The sequence below is a fragment of the Epinephelus lanceolatus genome, chromosome 6, assembly GCF_041903045.1.
Source record: "Epinephelus lanceolatus isolate andai-2023 chromosome 6, ASM4190304v1, whole genome shotgun sequence".
NCBI lineage: Eukaryota > Metazoa > Chordata > Actinopteri > Perciformes > Serranidae > Epinephelus > Epinephelus lanceolatus.
In genome coordinates, this window is record NC_135739.1 from 18281644 (window position 1) to 18302137 (window position 20494).

At 42.1% G+C, this 20494-nt stretch overlaps 2 protein-coding genes across 11 annotated transcripts in view; one reads left to right on the plus strand and one right to left on the minus strand.

The window, feature by feature from the left end:
* Window positions 1–2998, minus strand: part of agbl4 (AGBL carboxypeptidase 4) — a 394549-nt gene extending 391551 nt beyond the window's left edge. The window contains exons 1-2 of the mRNA XM_033621660.2: window positions 2841–2998; window positions 935–1057 (exon numbers count right to left, since the gene is read on the minus strand). Of these exons, the coding sequence (XP_033477551.1) occupies window positions 935–1057; window positions 2841–2913 (196 nt within the window). The 5' untranslated portion in view covers window positions 2914–2998. The remainder of the gene's footprint in view (window positions 1–934; window positions 1058–2840) is intronic.
* The window catches only part of elavl4 (ELAV like neuron-specific RNA binding protein 4), a 107898-nt gene continuing 90026 nt past the window's right edge, over window positions 2623–20494 (plus strand). For 4 of the 10 annotated variants that reach the window (XM_078168749.1, XM_078168753.1, XM_078168748.1 and 1 more), the window contains exon 1: window positions 9028–9716. In XM_078168749.1, the coding sequence (XP_078024875.1) occupies window positions 9669–9716 (48 nt within the window). In that variant the 5' untranslated portion in view covers window positions 9028–9668. Of the gene's footprint in view, window positions 2692–2894; window positions 3022–8383; window positions 8525–8980; window positions 9717–10435; window positions 10577–20494 lie in introns of those variants that run through there. The other 6 variants (XM_033621663.2, XM_078168744.1, XM_078168746.1 and 3 more) reach the window with 5 other exon arrangements.

Below are 20494 nucleotides of genomic sequence, written 5' to 3' on the forward strand. Positions count from 1 at the left end.
ACTAGTCGTGGTAGTAGTGTCAGGGCTTCTATCTTGATTCACAAGTGTTATTGGAGGTGGTTGAAGGTAAAGGTTGGAAAGCATGTCAAAGATTCAAAGGTATAAGAAAGCTGTATTTAACACTGATTTCTTATCATACTAGGTAAATACATTATGAACAAAGACTGGTGGTTGGAACATAGAGCCTGATGAGGTTGGATAAATAAGATAGTGCTAATCCATGCAAAGATTTAAAATGCAAAAGAAGAACCTTAACGTCAGCTCTACTTTGAATAGGCAAAGGCTAGAATTTGTGTACTGCGGTCAAACTTATTTGATCGACATGAAATGAGGATTCTAGCTGCAGTGTTTTGAACAAGCTGGAGGTGTTTGGTGGAAACTTTAGGCTGGTGTAGGTGGCATTAAAATAATCCAGTGCTGATGAAACAAAAGCATTTTTGTTCACCTACAGACAAGATGGGATGGATCCTGAGAACAGTTTTCATAAATTGAGATGCAAAACACAGAGAAAACAGATGCTGCAAAATTGTGTAGAAATTAAAAATCAAGGGTAATGAGGGAAAACAACTACATGTGTGACTGAAGAGGTATCAGCCTAACTTGCAATGGAATGGACAGGGAACTGCTGTTTTGGTCTATCTGCAGTTGAGTCAGTATGCTACAATACTGTAAATGCTAAACATGCATAGGTGTATTTATAGCTAGATTAAAATATGTGTTAATGTGTTAGTTTAATTTTGTGACTGATAATCTCGCTCACACAAAATCTTGCACTAGAGCTTGTAATTATTTGCAGCAGCCACTGACCATAGCAGTGACTTAACACCAAAAAAGGATGTCACCAACTTGAAAAGAAGAACATAATATTTCATGGATTAACACTCAAACACCCACCTTATTCTACTGACATGCCATTTCCAAGTTAACTACTCACCACTCTCAAAGCAAGCATCAAAAACCAGATGTCCTTTTCGCGGCGCTCCTGTGTAACCTGGTGGGCTCACTGTCAGTTTGTTCACATTGCCCACCAAGGCGTCCTCTCCTCCAGTTTCACTGCCTGAGAAACAAGTGCAATAAGTAGTATTAAGATGAGTCTCATTTTATGCAAGAGTGTTGTGTAAAACTGTGTTAAGTAAACTAATCTAACTTTATTTTAAATAATGTAAGTTCTTAGCATGTAGAGGATTTTGTTTCAGGACTGAGCAGTAAAATAACATGTACTTTGGATTGTTACTGCAACGTCATTGTGATGGCGTCTCGTAAACCCATGAGGGTTGGGCACACGTAAGTATGCATGACACAAAATTAAATCAAATCAATCAAATCAATGTCGATAAATAAATTAGTTTCTCATACAGAGTAACAGTCCCAGATTGTTGCCACCACTAAACCCAACCAATAAATTAACAAATTATTAACAAATTATTTAAAAATATTGCTCCTTAGAAATGCTTATGTATACGTCACGTCTTTCTAACATCTTTTCCAGTTTTGTCGACTTTTAACAACAAGATTCTGCAATGCAAAATGGAGTAACACACATAAAGTATATTGAGGCTGATAGAAATCTTTATTTTTCAGTATGCAGCACAAATGAATAACATAGACAATGTTGCTTAAATGTGTCTTTGTTTACTGTTTTGCATAATAAGAAAAGAAAAAGCTACCATATATTTTATGGGGTTTTTTTCATAGATATTAGTTAAAGGCCCATACATTTCAACAGGGTTTAAATTTTGTTTCTTTTCATTTTATTGTGTGGTGAAGTGAACTGGTGGTGTGCAAATGAGACAGTAATGTCATTCTGATTGGTCTGTGGTATTATCTAATATTTTAATTGTGTTAACATTTTTATGAATTTGAATTTTTTTATGAATTTGTGGATTTTTTTTAAACAGTAGTTAAAAACGACTTAACTTGCAAACCAAAGATTACTTTGTATCATTGTCTTTTAATATCTTTGGTCATTTTGCAATGCAATTATGTGGCGCCGGTAGAAGCAGCATCTTCAAACTGACTGAAAAGCAGTATGCTTTACTCTAAGACAACATGCATGATGATTTGCACCTGCAAGTGTATGTATAGCATATTGAAGATGCAATAATTTGCCATATTTGAGGCATAAACACAGTAGTTTGGATTGTAGTAAATACTAATTGAAAAAAAAAAACAGTATGTGTGATCCTACACTGTTTTTACTCTGATGTGTACAAGCATGGTGAATATTATAGATGTAAAAACATTTTCTGCAGCAACAGAAAACATCACTTAAATTTTGTCCAGTAGTGGTCCTTGTATTTAAAGATATATCCATTAATTATTGGTTCAAATCTGTGTCTCATATTCACAGTGGTGCTTTGCATTTGTTGGCATTTATTTACGGATTATGACTTTAATTTAGAGGGTAACACAAGAACCATATTACAGCAGGACCGACAGCTAGCTTATTAGCTCCACAGCAGTTCACTCGGTAACACAGCTAGCTAGCAGATACACCTGCACTACTGCTCGCCCTGTCGAAATTAAATGGTTAACGTTGACATGCCGGCAGTTTGCTAAAGTATTTCCGTGACGTACACCGCCAGCATTCGGTCAGTTACACGCTTCGCTAACGTCTGTAGCAGCGACGCTAGCTCACAACAAGCTGGTGACATGACTCTTGTTTACATCCCTGTACATGCTAGCTAAAAGGTTAGCACACTTCACGTTAGCATCAATTTAAAGACGCGGAGCGAGCCCGAAATATTCAGCTAAAATATGTCTGACAGCTGGGCTTCGTCCGCGTCCCTCTGCTCGTAAAGAAGCGAAGAAGAAGCGAGGTAAGGCTCGTATTTACACACCAGTCTCGACGTCTCTAACAGTGTTCTCCTCCATCTTCCTTTCCATTCTGTTACAGAGCAGCCGACGCTCCATGTGTGTTGCCACGGCAACGGAGCGGGAGGACGAGGGAGAGGCGCTGCTGTCATCCACATCAGTGCACCGCTGCAGGCACACAGCAGTTCACACGGGCTGTGCATGGAGGTAAGATGAGACAAGTTGAATTATATGTAGTAAAAAAAAACAACAGAAAAATAACAAACAGAAAATAATAACAGGTGTCTGCAGTTAGATTTAAGTGCATGGATCATTAAATACAGCAAACAAATTCACCAAAACATGCAGAAATGCTGATCCTTAGTGTCTCAAGCGGTCAGGAAAACTTGTCTCAGACATATAACTCTGAGTTTTTCCTGTCTGAAAACCAGATTTCACAAACATCCCCCCAAATGTACTGAATTAACAGCTATAATAATTTGAAATACAATCTTCATAACCCAGTGTTCAGCATAGTTCACTTTCAGCATTCGCATTCTGCAGGCAACACTAAAACTATATGACTCCCATTACACTACCTCTAAACTTTAATCAGTACATTGTGCACACCTCAGTTTTATTACAGCCGTACCTGCATTTTAATGGTATTTTCAGAGAAGAAAGCCAATCATTGCAGGCAGCAGCCAGAGATTCTGAATTATCCTGCAGATTGATTAAAGCTGGAGGTTTTCTAGACAATTGGAGCATAGATGTCATCAAGGCCAATCAAGCCTGGCCCTATTCCTTTCCCATTACAAAGGCTGCACCTGATTAAGTACATCAAATGAGCAGTCGCACAGCTCCTGGAGCAAGAGGCATACAGGCTGCTGCTAATTTTCAGGTTATAAGCTATGTGTAACAGGACCAAATGAATAAGACCAGGGAGAGGGCAATGATTTTTCTCTCTGTGTGTGATCTGTATTTGATGGCAAGCATCAACAGGCCGCTGAGTAGATAGGTCGGACTGATTATTTCTCAGATGACAGGAAGAGAATACAGAGCTGCTGTGTAATATTTCGTTAAAATTGAAAATTGAATAGCTGTCCTCCATGCTATGTCATTCCTTTAACACTATGCCAATTAAAGAGCTCTATGGTGGTACAATCATTCATTTTCAAGAGGGAGATTGAAATTGAATTATGGGGCATGAGAAGAATGAATTAGATACGCTACATGTTTCCCTTGTTTCTCAGCTCTTATCAAATAGGGAGACTGTATAGGAGTGGTTGAATTTACTGCAAGATCCTGGCTTGTCTCTACCAGCGTAGATAAAACCCGATCTTATGGCTGAAACTCACATTTTGTTGTTGGCTTGTAAAAGACAGAATCTGAATAAGAAGATTATTTGCAATATTATTAGTTATGAGTGAAAATACATATCATGACAAGATCTGTCAGATATGTTATATTGTTAAATTAAAGGGACACCAATCTCAGAACCCATCAGCTATCAGTATGACGGCGATATAGTCTCTGAGAGCAGCGACCAGTATTTCAGTGGTTCTGGTGTATCCAGTGGATATAGGCGTAACAGGCATCCTCCATGCCAAGGCTGTTGAATGAAGGCTGGCTGGGAGTGTCATATTATATCTTTGGGATACAACACATGTGCAGTAAAGTCTGGTCAGCACTTGCCAAAAGACTCAGCTTGCGCACTATTATAGAACACAGGGAAGATTGATTTTTTTTTTTCACTGAACCTTCTCCAATTGGCCTTACGTCAGCATACATTTTTTCTGACATTACTGAAAAGATCTTTAATAGAAGACCATGAATAAATACTTTCATTTTGAAAACATTCTGTTGTGTAGTTTAGTTTATTTGCACATACATGTACAGAAAATACGGGAAAAAGAAATTAAAAGTTAAAACATTGTGCAGGAGAGGTTAGAACCCAAGCTTATGAAGAAACCTCCCCTATTAAATAACAACAGTCATATATATAAAAAGAAAAAGATAAAAATGAGGATTGCATAATTGAATGAGTTCCAGACTAAAAAACAATACAAAATTGTTGAAGATGTACAACAACAACAAAAAACACAAATTACAAATGAATCAATGAAGTGTTAAGTGTCTTTGCAAATTAGAGTCATTTTCAGATGTATTTTATTACGATAATGTAGATAATGATTGTAGAGTTATAGAGATTTCAGTGAATATTGATTATAAGAAGTTCGACGATATGAACGATAAAGGTCTTTAGAGTGTGTATGGTCTGCTATCCATTTGACCGTACCCAAAAAGTTCTCTCAGGCCGAGCACAACCAAGGAGCTAGACAGAGCAAACCCAAAGCCCCCAAATGAACACCATCCCTTTCTTTCTAGTGCCGTCTGCGGTAACCCTCCAACATCACAGCTCCAGTTACACTATACATGTGTCAAACCCCATCACTCCCATGGGTTCAAGGACTGTATCCCAGCCTTCATTTTATAGCCTTATTCCATGACTTGGTCATTGTTAACAGTCAGGCTAGCAACTTGAGACACAAGTATGGAGTTGGAGTTGGTTGCTTTTAAAGCAACATTATCCAACTTTTACTTGATTGATGAGTCTCATCAATAGCTCAGTCCATAGGGAATTGATTTGGGAACCGAGGAGTCACTAGTTCAACCAAGTATGGAGCATGGACTGGTAGCTGGAGAGGTTCCAGTTCACCTCCTGGGCACTGCTGAGGTGCCCTTGAGCAAGGCACTGAGCCCCCAACTGCTCAGGGTGCCAGTCCAAGGCAGCCCCCTCACTCTGACATCTCTCCATTTAATGGATGTTTAGGTCCTGTTTGTGCATGTGTGTGTATTTCGGGCCTGTGTGTTTATGACAGCAGAGTGCTTTGGGTCAGTAGTTGGACCAAACCACCAACCCAAAACATCACTGTTTGACAATTAGAGAACAAGACTCAACAGTCAGCTCGAAGTTGCTTTAAAAAAGCTAATAAAAGGGACGTCAGTGGTTTAGTGGATAGAGCAGGCGCCCCATGTACAAGGCTGTTGCCGCAGCGGCCCGGGTCCAATTCCAACTCACAGCCGTTTGCTGCATGTCATTCCCCCTCTCTCTCCCCACTTCACGCTCAGCTTTCCTATCAATTAAAGGCAAACATGCCCATAAAAATATCTTTAAAAAAAAAAAAGCAAATAAAAAGCTAAATTGTGATCAGACAATAGCAGATGGGTTTTGAGGTTGCATTTCGGCCAGTGCGTTCTGCCGCTTTTGTTCTCCATATGGACTGTTTACCTGCATTCAACCAAAACCCACTCAGACATGAGTGGTTAAAATGACTCAGACTACAGTCAGACTACAAATGGAAACCAGAACTCTTCTGATGCCAAAATCTCATCCTATTGGCCACAGATCCTGCACTCATAGGCAGCTATAGAGATTAAAGGGCCCCCGAAATGAAGGTGACATTTTCTAAACAAAATAAAAAAATAAACACATTAATGTAAGTCTACTCATTACAAACACAATTAGATGTAATATATTGCTAAACAATACATGGTGTCTCATGTAGGAACTTGGCACAAAATGTCAGATTCAAATTTCACAACTCAAGAGTCTGTGGTGCTTTAATCGTGTTAAAATGTATGGGAGAATATTACAGCAAAGTCTTTTTTCTCGATGGCTTTCCTTTTCTTTAAAGCTCCATGTTCTATATTGGCGTGTCCTCCTTTAAAATATGTTTGAAGATCGAGAAAAAATAGCAACACTTTCAACAATAACCCCTCCACTCTCTGCCCAAGTAACACTCTGCATGCATACAATATGTTTTTGTCATGATGTCTGCAAAGTGCAGCAATGATTTAATGAACACATCCATCACTGAGAAACAGGATAACATAAAAGAGAAGAACAGTCCACATCGTGGTCTCTCAAATTTTAATTATCTCTCAGGAGAGTGTATTTTTACATGCTTATCAAAACATTTTTGACCTCTAATGATTTCCGAACATATGAATGTGCTTCACATGTAGACACTCCTGTCATGGTTTAACACAGGATGTACAGTAACATTAAGAAATTGTGGCTATTTTAAGCGTGGGTGGCTAGGACTCACAGCACCATCACAATCCCGTGCAGAACATGTCAGAAACCCCTTGGGGAAACAGTGGCTTTGGCACAGCAAAGGTATTTTTAAGCCTTGCTTTTCATTCTTTCAGAAAGATAGCTTTTCTTCTAAACTGTGAAATGATCAAATAAGTCGGTGCTTGTAGCTCAGTACCATAACTGAGAGAAAAAAAATCTTGTTTATGTTTCCAGCCTGAAGCTTGATGTGTGTGTATATATATGTGTGTGTGTGTGTGTGTGCTGGAGGAGCAAATCTATGTTTTTGTATTTGTATTCCAGCAAGTACAGGGAAACCCTTTTTACTGTGGCCAGTTAAGGACTTCCACACATAAAGTCCATCATCAATGAAGGAGGAAGTCATGCAAAAATCAAAACACAGGGCACAAGTGGCAGCGAGTCGGAGACGGGTGGTAGTGAGAGACAGGGTGGGGGGTTTAAGGCGGGGGGGAGAGCGGAGACCAGCCGGCAGTACACAGAGAATCACTATGGTGACAGCAATCAGGGGGCTCAGGGGAGTGAGGCTTGGTCAGAGAGGAAGGCTTGAGAGGCAGCTGACTGAGGAATCAGCCCTCACTCTGGATGATTCAACTGACAGCTCCCCCCAGGGCTCTGCCGGACCAACCCTCCCCAGAGACCGCGGGCTTTACAGAACAGGGATGTGGCTAGCAGCCCTTTTTCTGAAGGGAAAGGAAAAACTGGAATGGAAGCCAAGGCAGCAAAACAGTGCCAAAATGCAGTGATGTCGTTGATGATACTTTCACATATCCTGCCCCTGATGTAAAAAGAGAAAATGTGCTAATTTAAAACACGTAAACAGCATTAGATGGCACATCCTCGATAAGTGCGAGTCTCTCTCCATATTTTTTCTCTTCCTGTTTTACATAAACACCCGCTCAAACTAACAGTTTGCTAACACTTCCTCTGCTTTGTACCTTGCCGTTACCCCCTCTCTCTCAGCCAGCCATTAATCGTCACCCTCTCTTCTCTCTTTATCCGTCACTTCCTCCGTCCCTCCATCCCTTTCTCCCTCCCTCCCCGCTACGCTGGACAGTGTCCACCTAAACAGATGGTTCAGTGTCAATAGGCTGCTATTAACTGGCCGCTCTCCCCACTCTGATCCAAGACAGCAAAAAAGCACATTCAAAGCACTGGGAATAAATCCTGTGGAGCCACGGTCTAAGACACCACTAAGATTAGCATTAGTGAAGATGATGGCGATACCAATCACTCTGTCGGCTTTATTTTCATAAAATATTAAGTCTTCTGTTATTTTCTCCTAAAAATAAGCTTCCATTTCATAAACATTTTGACTTATCCACACTGTATGCAGATATAGAACGCAATGAGTCATATTCTCGAGTCTCTCAGGTGTTGCCGACTGAAAACCAAAAATGTAGTGAATCATATCCTTGGCACAAGTCTCCCTAATCTTTTTTTTTTTTTTTTCCTTGTTTACTCGTTCCGTAGTTGGGATCTCCTGCCATGCCTGTGACTAGCTGCTTCGTCATCTCTGTGCCACACCCTGCCAAGGAAAAGGACAACCACCTGACCTTGATGCTCACATCAGCCCAACCCTCACTTTTTCCCTCCGCCGCCTATTACTGTGAGGTACCATTTATTCCTGCTCTCTTGAGGCGTCTTGATAGTGTACAGATTTTTATTGCATTCCATTGCTTTGCATGTAGCTGTCACAAAAAACACCTCCAAGGAAGTGCTGAATTATTTCCTCCCCCCCAGAAGTCTTTGATAGTCACTTGAATCCACAACCTGTTTTTGTAAGAGCCGTAATTAGATAACAAGACCGAACAATATTAGTCCTCACACACCCCTAACCAATCTGCTTATCCCCTGGCTGTAAGTTTGATATGGTCAGGGGAGTGAGAGCTGCTCTAAGTGCAAACACCCCTCTACCTGTGTGTTATAGACACACATGGGAAGAGGAGAAGAGAGGAAAATCTAAAAGATAGGAGTGGCACGGAGAGGAAGGGATGTGGTGGCGATGGTGTCGCTGTTGCTAGAACAGTCTTCCCACCTTGTGGTAGCACGGCGAACTGTAGCTGCATCAATGCGTGAGCAATGGGAGGAGAGAGAGTGATGCAGGGAGAGATGGAGTGAGCGAGGGAGGGGAGGAGAGCGAAGGAGCGAGCCAGAGGGAGTGATACAGAGAGAGAGAGAGAGAGAGAGAGCAAAAGGGAGGGGAGTTTAAACTAAGTGCTATGTTTTGGGACAGGCTAATCTGCTAGCGAGCAGTGTGAGGATCGGAGCGTATTGTGTGAGCCAGTGTGCGGGGGACAGATAAGGGAGCCAGCCAGCCCGCCAGCCCGACCCACCGACCCACCGACTGCCTGACTGCCTGTTTTAATGTGCTGACTCTGGGGAGATTTTAAAAAAAAAAAAAAAACAGCAGCGTATTGACTCCTTAGACGTGTGCGGAGACCCTGGGCACAAACACCACCACTACAGCCACAGCCGAGCAGAGGTGCATCAACAGACAGGGGGGAAGAAAGAAAAAAAAAAAGACAGAGCGCTGCAAATTCACAACTCCAAAAATCTGAAAATTAAAGAGGATTTTTTTATCCCCCTCTTTTTCCCAATTGATTTCATTTTTTCTTTCTTTTTTCTTTTTTGTGTTTTTCGGGACTGACTCCCAGCTGTACAGAAGAAGAAAAAGCGGAGCAAAGAACTGAAGAGAATCTGAAATATATATAAAAGAAGGACTGAACGAAAAAAAAAAAAAGCACCGAACCTGAACATGTTCGAAATAAGCCGAACACTCAACGCCGCTTTGTTGAGCAATGAGGTAAAGAGATTTGGATTTGCTTCTTTCTCCACACTTCACCTGTGTATGTCTGCTGCCAACCATTCTGTCATGTGTGTTATTGTATGACCGTGTGTGCGTGTTTGTACACTTGTGTATGCTCATAGCCAGGAGACAGAGGGGATGATTGATAACAGCAGCTGTTTATTATATTTCCCTGCACGATAGTCGGTACGGAGAAAAAGGGACTGCTACGCTTCTCACGCTCATCCTGGCTTGTAATAATAAATGGAGAGCTAGTGCCTAGACTTTACATTCTCCTATTGTAACCAAAGCAAGGTAGCTATCAAACCCATCCAGCATAGGCTTGCTTGTGAAATTGCCCACCTGGGGCTAAAATTGTATCTGTGCCTTCATGTGCACGTACAGTATATCTGTAAGTACGAGTGTGTATGCCCGTATGTGTGTGTGTTCACACATGCATTTGTGTGAGAGCAAAGTGTTCTGTAATCCCCCTCTACCTCCTCTTTCTTCATGTCCCCCCCCCACCCCCACCCCACCCCCCCCCACCCCCACTCCCTCTTCTGTCCTTTACCATTCTCACCGTCCTTCCTACCTGCTGTTATCTGTTCTCCTTCCCTTCTCTCACACCGCTTCCCTCTCTCTCTTTTTTCCTCTCTCTCTTTCTCTCTCTCTCTCTCTCTCTCTCTCCTCCCCTCTCCTCCTGTGTCTGTGTATGAGTGTGTGTGTTCTGTGAGCAGCATCTCAAGATGATGGCGAGGTACGGGCAGCTCTCGGGACTAGCAGCCAGTGGCGTGGGCTCCGTCCCCGAGACGCACTCGCCGCTATTTCCCAGGGATCTCCTGTCATCGCCAGCCCAGATGGGCTACAGGTCACCCCTGGTAAGAGGATAGACAGACCAATATATCTCCATCTCTTTAATGAACACAGGCAAGCATCATAGTGAGAAGAGAAACAGGGAAAACAGAAGTGGTAGTTAGTGTGTGTGAATTTTCGGTGTGTGTGTGCGAGTGTGTGTGTGAGGAAAAGAGCAAAAGGGCAGAAAGAGAGCAAATCAATTGTGGGATTCTGCCTGTATCCCCAATGGATAGTATTAGTAAATATTTACATTGTTATGTTTGTTCAATTACGGACGCCTACTCTGTCTTTAGCCTCTGCCAGTCAGACTGTTATCAAGGGAATTTGAGGTGTTTATGTGTGCATGCATGTGTGAGTGTGTTTTTGTGTGGTTAGTATATTTTTTGTTTGTTCTATTTTGTGAATTCTGTTAGCATGTGTTATATTTACATTTAACATTTGCATTTGATGCTGAATCATCTTTCGTAGTAAATAGATAAATAGGCTCGAGCAGTACATGTACAATTCTACCATTTTGAACTTTATGCAACATCCTTAACAAGGAAAGATTTTTTCTTTTTCAACACCCTCAGGAGATGTACAGTTGTGCAAGATGACAGATTTCAAATGACATTTGATCATAACTATCCATCTAATTCAATTCCAATTAACATCTGACAAGTCACATTAGCAGAGGAAGCAGGGACGCAGCAGATAGATGGGATATTTTGCACTGGAGACAACATTACTCTGCCATTTACATAGAAAAGATGACTTCAAGGGGAAGGGAATGAGAGAGAAAAAGGGGCATGAGAAAACCCTGAGCGTTTAGGCAAAAGCGTTGTAAGAAAATCCCTGACTCGCCGCATTAAAGCGACATGAAGCTGTGGGTGTCTAATCCGCTGTGGGCTCTTCATTGGTTCGGCTCCCCTTCAAACTGGCTCAGATCCACACCCCAGAGCCTCCCGGAAGCCTTCATAACCCACTGTCATGCTGCTGACTGTACCCAGGGGTTTCCGTCAACTGTATGCAAATGCGCGGCGAGGATAAGCGGTGAAATACATTCCGTGAGGAGTTGGGCTTCAAAAATGTTTTTTTCAGTTTTTTTTTTTTTTTTTTTTTTGCTTTGAATTCTTACACGAGTTCAAAGACGCCTGTCCAGTGTTTTGTTGTTATTATACGGCACACAGAATGACTGTGTTTTCCGCTGCCCGTTCAGACTCACAACAGTGTTATCTGCTGTTTGCATAAAGCTGCTGGACCATGAATTATTTGTTGAAACCAGTGGAACTAATTAGCTGAATTTATTATATAAATATGATTGACGTGTTAACATATTTTGATCTTATCGGCAGCGTATTAGATGGAATAACAGAATCTGAGGTGATTACTTAACAAGCCAATTCCAGGGTGGAACATGATCACCAGTTGTGTCGTTGTAAATGACATTATATTTAGTATAAGTGTGTATGAATAGGAGAAAACAGTGCAGGGAAAATGTATTCATGAGAGAATATGAGGGCTTTGTGATACATAGTTACATTTCTGGTAAAATGGCTTATTTTGTCATTTTGCGCATTTGTCATCAGTGTGATGCTGGTGATGAGGCATGTTTGGTGTGTGTGCTTGTGTACGTGTTTGAAAATGTGTGTATGTGTGCGCGTGCATGATTACCCTGGTTAAAAAAGACCATCGTTATAGTGATTAATGGTGCCTTCATTAAGCACAGCAAGATCATTTGCATACATTAGATAAATGTGCTGGAAGATTCTGGTGGCTTTGGTGTGTAAAGCCTCAAAAGCAGCATCGTATTTTTTCTACCTCCGTGATACCAAACAGAAATACAGTTCGACACCGGCAGCACAACGTTGCTGTGTATATCCAAAATGGGGTATATTTACTGTTTTAGAAAACACAGTCATTTCAGTGTGTTTTATAATATTACCATATAAAATTAAGGCACTATAGTGTATTTCATTTAATGCGCCGCTGCATTAAATGAGTGCCTTGATAAATAAGTAAATAGCTAAATGGTTTCGTCCTCCAACACACTATACGCCTGCAGCAAAGTTTACCATTACTTCCCCTGCTAACACTGTGTTCAGTTTGTTTCTAGCATTTTGTCTGTTCATGTTCTCAGTTGTGCATCTTTCAAGCTGCAGGACAGGGCATTTAAAAGAGCATTCAAAGAACCCAGGCACACCGAGGAGAGATTTATCCTGCACTTATTGAAATTTAGACTGATAGCCATTCTGTTTAAAAACGAGCATCCGCAGCATCAGTTTACAGCGTCAGGATGACCAGGCAGTCTCAGCCATGTCACCTTACTCACACAAAGCGGACAGGGCCAAAAGAACACGTGAGCAAAAACTGAACTGCAAATTATTCCATATTTCAGTCACCGAGATCTAATTTTCAAAAGCCCACATCTAAAAACCTGCAGTGCGCCGTGCTTCAGAGCTGAATGCTGTTAATTTGTAGAAAGCTCCACTGATTACCCACTGCAGGCAGCTGCCGTTCTCTATGTGACACTAGGTTTTGTTTGACAACTCCAATCTTTTCTGTTTTAACATTTAGTAACAAAAAAAAAAGGAAAAAAAAGGTAGCATTTCAAACCTGCCTGGAGAGGTTCATCATCACGACAACAACAAACAGGCAAAGGAGGAAGGAGGAGAGAGAAGGGGAGGGGTGGGGGGTGGGTGGGTGCATGGCACAGAAGCTGGCAAACGTGTGTAGCTACAGTATATTAGCAGCCAGGAGATAGTTAGAGGTCATCTCTATTTCATAACAATGATTAGCTCCTTCCATCTGCCGCTCGCTGCACTTCCCCTTTCCTTGATTGCTGTGTTCTCTATATCCAGGAAATTAGTTCATTTATGCTCCACAACCCCGCCGTCAGTGAGGCACAAACAGGTGCAGCAGACTGAACGACGCCACAGAGGGGAAAAGACGCTCAAAGAGAGAAAGGGAGATGGAGAGATGTGCAAAAATACAGCATCGACAATAACAACAGTGCCAAGCACAATGGTGGCTGATCAATGCAGGACTGGCAACAACAAATGTGGCTGCTTTATTACATTTTAACATGAATCATTAAGCGATCCGACAAAATCTTAGGATTTAAAAGTGCAAACAAGGACAGGCCAAACTGTATCCTTTATATCATTTTATCCTTTTCCTTTTTGTCTGCATTCACAGCAGCACATAATATGGAGGTTTGATGTACTGCAGTGTTCAGGAAAGCGTTTTAGCTATAGGGTAGTAGAAGAAAAAAAAAAAGACATGCCATTCAGCCATATCATCCCTATAGCATAAATCAGACAGCAGGTTACGACTGCACCGTGTCATAGAATTTGCATGCGACATCATACGAACACAGACTGCGCAGCTTTGTGCGCGTGTGTACACCATGTCATGTTTGCACTTGATATGAGCACATGTGGTGTGTCAGTTACGAGGAACACAGAGAGGCTGAGAGACGCTGGGAGGGGGGCCTAGAGGGTTCCGATTTGTTGGAGAGCTGCGTGTGTGTGTGTATGAGTTTGTGTGTTCGTGTGCTGGCCACCAGTACTGCAGGGAGGGCCTAGAGATCAGCAGCTGAGCCTGTGTCCCGCTGGGAGCCATCACTGCAGAATGGAGCAGGTGTCTGCAGGCTCATGCACAGACACACACACACACACACACACACACACACACACACTGTAAAGCTAAGTGAACTCTCTCTCCCTCCATCGCTCTCTTTCTCCTCACTGTCTGCGTCTCTCTGTGAGGTTTTTTTTGTTGTGCACACCCTACCCGATACATCCACCCAATTTAGCCCGTCCGCAGGGTGCCTGTTAATGTGTATTTCATTACACATTACCATGTTTTTGATCATTACCTATTTTTCAAACCCATCGACTCGCTAGATAAGACAATGGATGTGATCCATAAACAATAATCTAACAACAGAATACTGCAGCAACACAAGCGCCCACGCCCAACCAAAGGTCACCTTTCCGTGTTTAGGTACTCTGACCTGGAAGTAATAACCTGTAATTTCAGCGACATAATGGCAGTGGCAGGGCCCAGTGCTTCTGAGTAGAGTCTGTGTCTTGATGCTCATGACAAAACAGCAGTAACACACCAACCATGTCACTTCAACAAACAAACGCTGAGTGATTTTTATAGAGGTGAGTGAGGAGCACAACCCAAAATCCAAAAGTAAACAAAAGGGGGTCGTCGCCACTGCTGAAAATCAAAGCAGAAGATTTAACTTGTTATTATTCTCACAGTGATTGACGGGGCGTTTAAGACATGGATTACCATAATTTCATCTAAACTGTTCGAGTTTTCTGATCTTGATAAACACAGCAATGAAGCGACTGATGTTTTTAATTATAATCTGTGGAGAAATAAACAAAAGGGTCACAGTCTCTGATGATATATGTAATAAATCACAATAATATTTATGTGCTAAAGAAACAGACATTGGCCTTGAGGTAATAAATATAGAAAAATAGAAAACACAATCTTGCAGGCACACATAATTATGACAGTTTATATCGTGGTGGATTATATGTATATCCATAGTGGGCCTGAATTCTACAGGGGATTTACCTCAAATCGTTGGCCACATTTGTACACTTGAATAGGTTGAATAAACAAAATAATCTCACTTCCTGCTGTTAATTTTTTTTTCTTCAATTCAAGAAAGAAAAAAAATCTCTGGCCTGCTCTTTTGCTTGGTAGAGGGAAAAAGCATTTAATTTCAGAGACAAATTTGTTGCCTCTCGTGGACAATGTTTTCACATCCAGTTGCAGTTATTTCATTCGGCTTAAAAGGATAAATACAGAGAGTGAATAATGAAACAGACAAGGCTGGAGAGAAAGCAGCATTGTGTTTTCAAATTTGGTGCGCTCTTCCCATTTCGTTATTTGCAAACAAACATTAGCAATTATTGTGGGAAAACGGGAAAAAAAGAAATGCCTCAGCTAGAAGTCGACAGTGAAGTCAAATTCCGAGGCCTTCGGCTAAATCTAATGTCAATTTATGCCCATGTAACGCCGCCTGAGGTTTGTATTGGATCGTTTGGATTTACTGAATTAATTATAAGACAGACAGTGATATCAAAATGTACTGCCGATATGTCAGCCTTTTAAACATTGACAAAAGAGGTATTAGCCGGTGCGAGGCCTTTGCTGACCTGTCTGCGTCTGTGATAATCTCACTCAGATGGCTTCAGCTCAGTCGTCTCCTTCACAATAGACACATATTCAGAACGCAAACAAAAATCTCCGTCTTTTTTCAATAGATTATGCCCTCTTTAGACCCCAATTTGAGATATTATATGACTCAGCCACCCATTTTTTTGTAGGTGGGGACTCATTTTAAGAGCAGTGATGTGAGGAAATGTGCCTTATTGTTGACAGCTCAGCGCCCTGTTGATGCTGAGCTGACAAACGCTGCCGATACGTGAGTGATTGTCTGCGTCTGGGATCCTGGCATGTTGATGAACGACGCTATTTTTTTCGTCCTCTCAGAATTGATAGTTTCAAAGCCGATGCGTTTTTATTGATTCGCTAATTGCCGGGGATGAGGCAAAGTATCTGCTGTCACCATGAATAAATGATGTATGGCTTACTTGTGCATTAGTGCCGAGGAGGAGTGACCATTCAGTAGTTAACCACTGGCTCCACTGGGAGGTGTCTCGTAGTTGAGGCCTTGTGTGTGCAGTACAGGAAATAAAGTCGCTTTTAAAAAGGGATTTTCGAGTGATTAGCTGTTCATGAGGGTGAGTTAATCAGGATATTCGGAATTCATGAAAATACTACAATTATTTTTGTCCAAGGGGAGGCTAACAGTAAGTGGTCCCTCTACACAACCCGGAGAGATGCAACAACAGCATCATCATTATCTGCTGACCCTTTACTCCCTTTAATAATAAATGTATTCTGACAGCAGCTTTCAGGTTTAAACAGTTCAGCATGGAGTCTGCCTTGAGCTGTATACATTAGAGACTGTAAAGTGAGCTCATATGCAGGAATACATTCATATCCTGTGAGGAACTTCAGAGAAATATTCACATACCTCTATTAATCCGTCTCGGCTTAATTTAATGTAACATTATTAATAGTATATTTACTCAGGGCATGACTTACACCTTCTGTACACAATGTTTTCATAGTGGAAATTATTTCTTTCTCTCTCTTCAATCTCCTAACTGTTTCAACAACACAAAAATAATCGAAACATGTCTCTAAGCATGTAGGCATTTAAACCGAAGCCCGCTGGAGCTTTTCTTGTTGTGCATTGCCCACTTGCTTTTCTTCAAGCATGAGAAAGGGTGGTTAAGCATGAAGTGACATTTGGAGGAGCTGGATTTGTGCAGCATGGGCATGTTTTGGTCCACAGTCCCGTAGGCTATCCCTGTGAAGGACTCTGGATCCCTTTTCTAAAAGGTTATTCCTTATCAAAAGTCGTCGAGCAGCCGTTTATAGAGATCTGATAGCGGGTGATTTATTTATTTTTTTGATGAGGTTTTAAACGTCATTGCAGATGGCAGGTGGTGTTCAGCGATTCGTGTCTTGGTCTGAGGTCTGAGTAGGAGACTCTGTAAGAGGAGGAAATAGGACTCATTTCTGTGGGGAGATACATGACTGCGGAAACGACTAAAATAAATAATGGAGATAAAAAGGTCTGAAAGTGAGCAGCAGTCGAAAGAATCTCAAGTGGGAAGGGGTGCGTGCTTTGTGTTGCTGTAGTGTGTGTGTGTGTGTGTGTGTGTGTGTGTGTGTGTGTAAGTGGGGGGGAGTTGTGATTAAAGCCTCCACCAGATGGACCACAGCAGTCGCCCTGTGAGCATGGATGTACCCCGACCGGGATCAAACGCAAAACGGGCTGCCGGCCCCGCAGCCCCAAAGCCCACCACTATACCCCCTGATTCACTGACCCACCACACTGCAGCATGGCCATAGCTTCATTTAACACATACAGAGTCATCCGGTTTAGACTGGAAGACAAGAGAACAACAGAAAACAAAACAGGTTTTGCTATCCCAGCAATCAGACCCATCTTTGAGGCTCAAGAAACTCCCAATATAACACTTAGGTGGCGTTACATTCTCTCCACATCAATGACAACAAACAGCAAGCCTAAACTTCATGATCAGTGTGTGAGCTGCTGGCCTGCTGAAGTTGAATGTCACCCCAAGCTGCGGACCACTCTGTTGTCCAAATGGACACTAATCCACCAGAGTCCTGTTGAGAATACACTCTGAGTGCCAGAACACATGCCAGACTCAACAGCCAATGCATAGCTAAGCCTCTCTGGGCACCTCCACAAACCTTCTCTCATTTGTGTTAGGCTACAGCCTCAAAGACCCACCATGATCCCTTCCACAAGAAATAAAAAAAAGAAGAAGTTCTTTATTGTAATGTGTGGACTTAGGAAGTTGTTGAAGCATTATTTTGAATTAAACCCACAAAAGAGGAGCGTGTTCCTGCAGACTTTACATAGCAACTGAACAAGCATTCGCTCACTATTCCTCAGATAGAGACAGAGCATTCAGCCCGAGCTTTCAAACAGCCCCCCTGTCACATCTCTGCAGTCTGCAAAGCTCCAGCCATACCAAACAGCTTTGAGTTAAAGTGGAAGAAAGTGGCTGTGACAAATGCAGCACAGCCTTGTTCCGGGATCAGCATGAAGAATTCATTTCTGATCTGAGGAGTTTCTACCAGGGAGAGTGACACAGGCAGGGGTTAAGCTGACTATGTATCATGCCCACTGACACGGCGGGGAGAGGATGTAGGAGGAAAGCTTCGACTAGATTAGTTAAATTTTACCAAAATACTGGTATTCAATGTATGTTTAAGTAACACGCGCCATTTAGGGGATCAACTTTCCCCATTAGTGCCTTCACATGTTCTTAGAGTGTCAGGGCCATGTTGGATTTAGCTGTTAGTTTTTAACAAGATTTCTAAAGCAAAATGTCAACTTCTTATTTAATCAACACCTCAACTCAAAGCAGTCATGATCTTAACATGTTTTAGTTTATCAGGATGTCTCAGAATGTAGATATGAATATCCATGGCTTTGAAATAATGAGCAAATCACCAGAATGTTGCACTTTGGGCTTCAGACGATTAACATCTTTCACCTTTAAAAAAACACGCAAAAAGTGATTTTATTAAAAATCCAAAGGACATTTTTTCAGGGTCAGGACTTGATTTGAAGTGAAAAGTGAGAGATGTACTTGATGTCTTTGTTTGCAATAGACAGTTGGATCATTTTATCATTGTAGGCGATGGTTTGTGCTCTCTAAATGCCTTCAAGGGCTCTGTGTTGGCAAGTATTTGCCTTGGTGAATTGGGATTTTCTCTCAGTGCACACAGGCTGTTCTTCTCATCTGCACCCATTTAGCATTTCAGTGACTGGCTGTGAACTTGACTGTCCTCCCAAGATAATTTATCGTCATTTGCTCTCTGTGGTTTAAATAAGGTGGCATTGTGGCACTGCTGTTCTTCCCGCTTAAAGACATCAGTTTCCTCTTTGGAGGATCTTTTGTGGCAGAACTACTCCCGACTGCTCTCCTCTATTACTAAATTGTCAGGCACAGAGCGCCCTGCTTTTGAAGAGAAAAGAAAAGAGGTGATTTGATTGAACGTACAACAGCGATGCAGGTGCGCTGTGCGCCTCTGACCATGAAATTACCAAAAATCAGTATCCTCGCCGTGTGCGCCACTGATTCATGAAAATGAAGCCCCTGGTTTTAACACTGAAAGCAAACAACAAAAGTCAACTGAATCCAAACCGCCCATCATTGTCCGGATACAGATGCATCGTGTTAATAGCTGTCTAGTGTCTGGGATTCAGTGATGCTGAGTTTGTCGCTGGGCAGAGGGACGGGCAAGTTGAAGGCTATGATTCTCATTTGTTGATTGTTACCGGCAGAGGGTGGACATCTGCCAGGAAAGAGGCGATCATCAGTCTGAGTAGCACAGCAAGATGCTACTACTGCCAGAACTTCAATACAGCAACTAAATCTATCCTTCAAGGGCAAATCAAAAAGAGCCTAAGTAAGCCGCAGCATACTGAGGAGTGTGTTCTGGGCTATTAAATGTATTAGGCTGTTTTACTGCAGAGACTGCTGTGATATTTTGAATTAAAAACAGCTAGGCCTGATAAGCATTGTTTTCCGTAGCTGTGCTGAAACACTCTTTTCATCGTCAATTACTGTGCTGTTGCCGTACAGTGTAACAGAGATAATTCAGTTTCAGATTGTGCTCTGTCTCGTGTGCTTGGCTGCATTAATTTCTTCTGAACCCAACTCGCAATCGCGGAGATCAGGTTTGCTGCAAAACACAAGTTTTTCCTTCTCGTTAATAATCAAGGTATTTTCTTCCAGCACTTTGAGGTAACACCTCTGCTGGCATCTTCACTTCTCCTCCTTTAAATAGAAGTCTTATTATGCAGAGTGAAACATAAGACAGGTGTTGAAACACTGCGTCTGACAGTTAACAAGACTCAAAGCGAGAGCACCCACAATTATCACCGTCTGCACGCTGCATATTCAAACCTGCTATACTGTGTATTCTTTGCCTGCTCTTTCACTCTTGTTATCAGAAGAATACGTGCTGGCTGCTGGCAGAGTGTATTGTGTGTATGTACAGTACTGTGCTCCATTCAGTCCTGGAGAGTCAACAAAAACAAACGTTCTGCAGGGCGTGGCAGAGATATGGCATCGTGGGGTTGTGCAGGAGAATCAGAGTGACTAAGGAAGAATACACCAGGCTGCATTAATCCATTACAGTCTGGGACTAGGAGGAGTTTAGGGTGGAGGATGGAGGGCAGGAGGAGTTCATGACAATTAGTCAGCTCTCTGCTTTCCGAATTAGCAGCCTGGACGCACAGGCTGAAGCGCACTTCTGGGGTCCAGCCCTTAAAGCTCCAGTTCCACGGCAGTCACACTGTCAGACTGTGA